Source organism: Oncorhynchus nerka, linkage group LG20 (genome assembly GCF_034236695.1).
Source record: "Oncorhynchus nerka isolate Pitt River linkage group LG20, Oner_Uvic_2.0, whole genome shotgun sequence".
NCBI lineage: Eukaryota > Metazoa > Chordata > Actinopteri > Salmoniformes > Salmonidae > Oncorhynchus > Oncorhynchus nerka.
The window spans coordinates 68,650,050-68,656,913 of record NC_088415.1 but is presented as its reverse complement, the minus strand read 5'-3'; the positions used below and the strand labels follow the sequence as shown (position 1 = coordinate 68,656,913).

At 39.4% G+C, this 6,864-nt stretch overlaps 1 protein-coding gene across 1 annotated transcript in view; it reads left to right on the top strand.

Moving 5' to 3' along the window:
- The window catches only part of LOC115103015 (histone-lysine N-methyltransferase 2C-like), a 131,992-nt gene extending 125,361 nt beyond the window's left edge, over nt 1–6,631 (top strand). The window contains 2 exon segments of the mRNA XM_029623565.2: nt 4,612–4,720; nt 4,813–6,631. Coding sequence (XP_029479425.2) covers nt 4,612–4,720; nt 4,813–4,905 — 202 coding nt within the window. The 3' untranslated portion in view covers nt 4,906–6,631.
- The last annotated feature ends 233 nt before the right edge of the window (nt 6,632–6,864 follow it).

Genomic DNA, 6,864 nt, shown 5'->3' with positions numbered 1-6,864 from the left:
TATATGCATTGTCACTAACTATACAATCATGTATACAGTGCTGTGAAAAAGTATTTGCCCCCTTCCTGATTTCTTGCTTCCTGCTGACAGAGCTGGTGTAACTGAGTCAGGTTTTTAGGCCTCCTTGCTCGCACACGCTTTTTCAGTATTGCTCACACATTTTCTATAGGATTAAGGCCAGGGCTTTGTGATGGCCACTCCAATACCTTGACTTTGTTGTCCTTAAGCCGTTTTGCCACAACTTTGGAAGTATGTTTGGGGTCATTGGTGTGCTTTGCTGCGGGAGGGCCTAGTGCACTTCACAAAATAGATGGCATCATGAGGTAGGATAATTATGTGGATATATTGAAGTAACATCTCAAGACATCAGTCAGGAAGTTAAAGCTTGGTCACAAATGAGTCTTCCAAATGCTCAATGACCCCATGCATACTTCCAAAGTTGTGGCAAAATGGCTTAAGGACAACAAAAATCAAGTTATTGGAGTGGCCATCACAATGCTCTGACCTCAATCCCATAGAAAACTTGTGGGCAGAACTGATCAAGTGTGTGCGAGCAAGGAGGCCTACGAACCTGACTCAGTTACACCAGCTCTGTCAGGAGGAATGGGCCAAAATTCACCCAACTTATTGTGGGAAGTTTGTGGAAGGCTACCTGAAACGTTTGACCCAAGTTAAACAATTTAAATACAATGCTACCAAATACTAATTGAGTGTATGTAAACTTCTGACCCACTGGGAATGTGATGAAAGAAATAAAAGCTGAAATAAATCATTCTCTCTACAATTATTCTGACATTTCACATTCTTAAAATAAAGTGGAGATCCTAACAGACCTAAGATGGTTTTTTTTTACTCTGATCAAATGTCAGGAATTTTGACCAACTGAGTTTAAATGTATTTGGCTAAGGTGTATGTAAACTTCTGACTTCAAATGTGTGTGTTTGTGTGTATAGTTACTTTTACAGCCTTATTCTAAAATGTATTCAATTGTTTTTTTCAATCTACACACAATACAGCACAATGACAAAGCAAAAATGGGTTTTTAGACATTTCTGCAAACGTTTTAAAAACAATAAACTGATCACATGTATTTAGACCCTTTTACTCAGTACTTTGTTGAGCCTTTGGCAGCGATTCCAGCCTTGAGTCTTCTTGGGTATGACGCTATAAGCTTGGCACACCTGTATTTGGGGAGTTTCCTCTATTCTCTGCAGATCCTCTCAAGCTCTATCAGGTTGGATGGGGAGCGTCGCTGCACAGCTATTTTCAGGTCTCTCCAGAGATGTTCGATCGGGTTCAAGTCCAGTCAGTGGCTGGGCCACTCAAGGACATTCAGAGGACACTTGTCCTGAAGCCACTCTTGTGTTGTCTTGGATGTGTCTTAGGGTTGTTGTCCTGTTGGAAGGTGAACCTTCACCCCAGTCTGAGGTCCTGATCGCTCTGGAGCAGGTTTTCCTCAAGGATCTCTCTGTACTTTGCACTGTTCATCTTTCCCTCGATCCTGACTAGTCTCCCAGTCCCTGCCGCTGAAAAACATCCCCACACCATGATGCTGCCACCACCATGCTTCACTGTAGGGATGGTGCCAGGTTTCCTCCAGACATGATGCTTGGCATTCAGGCCAAAGAGTTCAATCTTCGTTTCATCAGACCAGAGAATCTTTTTTTCTCATGGTCTGAGTTTTTTAGGTGCCTTTTGGCGAACTCCAAGTGGTCTGTCATGTGCCTTTTCCTGAAGAGTAGATTCTGTCTGACCACTCTACCATAAAGTCTTGATTGGTGGAGTGCTGCAGCGATGGTTGTCCCGGGCGCCGAAGACGTGGATGTTGATTGCTCAGTTTGGCAGGGCCGCCAGCTCTAGGAGGTGTCTATGTAGTTCCAATCTTCCATTTAAGAATGATGGAGGCCAAATTGTTCTTGGGGACCTTCAGTGCTGCAGAAAAAGTCAAGGGTTCTGAATACTTTCCAAATGCACACATTTTTTAAATATATATATATATATATTATACACACACATACATACATGCATACATACAGTGGGGCAAAAAAGTATTTAGTCAGCCACCAATTGTGCAAGTTCTCCCACTTAAAAAGATGAGGCCTGTAATTTTCATCATAGGTACACTTCAACTATGACAGACAAAATCAGAAAAGACAATCACATTGTAGGATTTTTTATGAATTTATTTCCAAATATGGTGGAAAATAAGTATTTGGTCACCTATAAACAAGCAAGATTTCTGGCTCTCACAGACCTGTAATTTCTTCTTTAAGAGGCTCCTCTGTCCTCCACTCGTTACCTGTATTAATGGCACCTGTTTGAACTTCTTCTAAGTCACACTCCAAACTCCACTATGGCCAAGACCAAAGAGCTGTCAAAGGACACCAGAAACAAAATTTTAGACCTGCACCAGGCTGGGAAGAATGAATCTGCAATAGGTAAGCAGCTTGGTTTGAAGAAATCAACTGTGGGAGCAATTATTAGGAAATGGAATACATACAAGACCACTGATAATCTCCCTCGATCTGGGGCTCCACGCAAGATCTCACCCCGTGGGGTCAAAATGATCACAAGAACGGTGAGCAAAAATCCCAGAACCGCACGGGGGGACCTAGTGAATGACCTGCAGAGAGCTGGGACCAAAGTAACAAAGCCTACCATCAGTAACACACTACGCCGCCAGGGACTCAAATCCTGCAGTGCCAGACGTGTCCCCCTGCTTAAGCCAGTACATGTCCAGGCCCGTCTGAAGTTTGCTAGAGAGCATTTGGATGATCCAGAAGAAGATTGGGAGAATGTCATATGGTCAGATGAAACCAAAATAGAACTTTTTGGTAAAAATGTGTTTGGAGGACAAAGAATGCGGAGTTGCATCCAGAGAACACCATGCCTACTGTGAAGCATGGGGGTGGAAACATCATGCTTTGGGGCTGTTTTTCTGCAAAGGGACCAGGACGACTGATCCGTGTAAAGGAAAGAATGAATGGGGCCATGTATCGTGAGATTTTGAGTGAAAACCTCCTTCCATCAGCAAGGGCATTGAAGATGAAACGTGGCTGGGTCTTTCAGCATGACAATGATCCCAAACACACCGCCCGGGCAACGAAGGAGTGGCTTCGTAAGAAGCATTTCAAGGTCCTGGAGTGGCCTAGCCAGTCTCCAGATCTCAACCCCATAGAAAATCTTTGGAGGGAGTTGAAAGTCTGTGTTGCCCAGCAACAGCCCCAAAACATCACTGCTCTAGAGGAGATCTGCATGGATGAATGGGCCAAAATACCAGCAACAGTGTGTGAAAACCTTGTGAAAACGTTTGACCTCTGTCATTGCCAACAAAGGGTATATAACAAAGTATTGAGAAACTTTTGTTATTGACCAAATACTTATTTTCCACCATAATTTGCAAATAAATTCATTAAAAATCCTACAATGTGATTTTCTGGATTTTTTTTCTCATTTTGTCTGTCATAGTTGAAGTGTACCTATGATGAAAATTACAGGCCTCATCTTTTTAAGTGGGAGAACTTGCACAATTGGTGGCTGACTAAATACTTTTTTGCCCCACTGTATATATAACATTTAAGTAATAAAACAAATATAATATATACATATTTACGCTGTAGCAATAATAAATGTCCATGGGGAGGGGTTGGGGTTGGGGGGGATCTGCAAGGGGGGCAGACGGAATATCAAGGACCCTAATGTTTTGAGAACATTTCAAGATTTGAAAGATACATACACATTACCAGGCAACTCCTTTTTCTACATTTACAACTGAGGTCATCTATGCTGGCCTATGGATTCCCTTGGGAATCCCAACTACCAAACCATCCAATGATGGCATTCATAAATAAATGATCTAGACTCTATAATATAAAGGACTGATCTGTGTAATATATAAACAACTTTATATATTATACAGACAAAATACAACAATGCAAAAAACTAAGCTTGTTCTGGGCTAGCCATTAAAATATGGTCCACAGATCTAATTTAATCTTAACCACGCTTTTAACTGGAACAGAATATGGAAAAATATTACCTTAGCATCCCGTAATCCGAACCATCAATTTATACAGTTTAAATTTGTTCAGACTGTATTTAACACCAAGGAAATGTTTTACAATGAAATTGGCCCCAACTCCCCAACTGTTCATTGTGTCCCCTAAATCAGGTAGACACATTCCTTTTATATGATGTGGGAGTACCCTGCAGTTAAATTGTATTGGGGCAAAGTTGCTAAATTAATTTAGAAGTGCATGAATTTAAATATTCAATGCTTTCTGTCTTTTGTTACTTATTGATAGCTACCTTGAATATCTCAATCAAACTGATGCAAATAGTTTTTGGGCTCTAAGATGGCAACCACCTCACTGTCTCCCATTTAACCAGTGGATACAGTTACTATTAGAAGTTAAGACGTTAGAATTATCGACAGTGAGAATGAATGGTGCTAGTCAAGGAACAATTTGGGGGGGGTCAGTTAGGGTTTCCTTTGTATGCTTTTATTTGTTTTTGAGCCCCCCGAAAAAGAAAAATGACTGAACTAAATCAAAAGTTGGTCACAAATACAAATTGCGTCATAATGTGCTATGTGTTTGTTTTCTTATACAGGTACATCAATCACTCTTGTGCCCCGAACTGTGTCGCTGAGGTGGTAACCTTTGAAAGAGGTTATAAAATCATCGTCACCTCCAACCGCAGAATCGAGAAAAGAGAGGAGGTGTGTTCTTTTCCTTTTCAATTGGAAATCTCCTACTATGCTATGAGTGACCTTTGCATTGTCATCACTATTTTCTCTGCATTATTTTCCAGCTGTGTTTTGACTACCAGTTTGACTGTGTGGACGGCCAACACAAGATCGCCTGTCACTGTGGAACAGCAGACTGCAGGAAAAGGATCAACTGAAAAAGAAAACAAAAATGACAACAAATGCATTCCTTTCCATATTATGCAGATGCCCTGATCTCTGTGTAGACAGAGAGGTGCTTCAGGCTGTCCTTTCTTAGAACGAGTGGAAGACCTGAGTTAAACCCTGAGAGCGATGCATGGATGGAGTCCCATGTTTGGAAACAGACTGAAGATGGACAGGAGAGGACTTAGAAAGAGGTGAGCAGGAAGAAGCAACAGCAGATAGACGTGTGATTTGTGCCATATTACATGAGGCTGGGTTTTATTGCAAGGCCTCTGTCAACGAGTGGATGCGTCTGTGTATTAGTGAGATGATATACAATAGGGTGCAGAAGAGAATCCACCAGCGAATGAGAAGAGAGCACTGTGTGGGTCACGGACCTTATTGGTTGTTAAGGGCAGGCCCTTTTGTTTAAAACTTTAAATGTAAAACTGTTTGACTAAATGTAGAATTCACTGAATGGGGAATGTACAGCAATGACTACAGCGAAGGGAATATTAACTTGCACTAAAAAAAAGAGACACGTACACACAACTTTAAGATACTTGATTCCATGAGTCAGTTTTATCATAGGTTTCTGTCATGTGATTTGAGTGAAATTCGAGAGGACGTTTTGTATTTATTATTGAGTGAATGAATTTTATTGTCAAAATGACGAGACAGTAAATGAAGTCTAAACTGATAGTTTTCTGAAGATTGAAGAAATGCTCTTACTTTTGTACAAATGTATATAAAGAAAAATATAGGAATAACTGACCAAATACTACCTTAACCTTCTCGATGTTTGGGTGTTTTTTTTTTGTCATTGCAATTTATTTAAGAAGGATGTCATGATATCAGTTTGAGAGTATATATTATGATTATTCTGTACAGAATTTGTAAAATAACCACAATAATTCAAAGTATTTTTGGTTTATTAAAAGTATGGTATTGTAGTGTAGTGTTTTTGTGATTTACACATACTTTGACCACTCAAAAAGAAATATTTTTGGTGACTAACGAGTGTAGAAAAGAGTCATTGGTTACAGAATTTCAAAATGGGAAAGACATCATTCTGACATCTTTGCTGTTAATCAGGTTTGATTTTATAGAACTGTGAATAAGGTTTTTAAACCACCCAAACACAATTTTAACTTCTTTTTAACCCAAATAGGCATAGGAATACCACCTTGTTTTTGTGTTGTTTTTTTACGTAGAAATTGTGTACAGACGTCCAATAACATTGCTTACTGCTTCAGGCGATTTGAAATTAAGGTGTACTGGAAAAAAATTATCATGTTTCTTGCAGAGGAAAAGGTTGGGACATTTGGTGGTGCTATATTTTGAAAAGAGAAATGTATGATATGGACACTTCACAAGCCACTTACAATAGTTAGAAAATGCAAGATGTTTTGCGTGCACAATTTCAAGTCGACTGTAAAATTTTGGAGACAGTCTTAGAACTTGTAATGTATATGGCATGTATTTTTTTAACTTTCCGAAGACTCAATTGTATATATTTTCTCAATGAATGGTTGTAACAAAATGATTTCTTGGATATTTTTCTTCTCTTGTATAAAATGACATCATCCTGCCAGTGTGTTTGTGCTACATTTTTCTTGGTCCTGTAAAGTAGTCAATGTTTTTTGAAAACAGCCTTTTGAAGTGTACAGAGTAATGAGATTTGGAGTTTGTGTAATTGAATTTAGAAGCATTTACAAAATAAACTATTTTACATCTTAATTATTTGTTGTGTGCCGTTTTGAAATCACACACATCTTACTGACCCATTGGACTGAACCCACTGGAGTAGAGTAATGTAGTTGACTGCTCAAGAAAGACACCCACTGGCCAAATAAGGTAACTTAATCAAATACAATTTTATTTCGTACATGCTTCATAAACAACAGGTGTAGACTAACACTGAAATGCTTACTTACAGGTCACATCACTAATGCAGAGTTAAAGAAATAGTG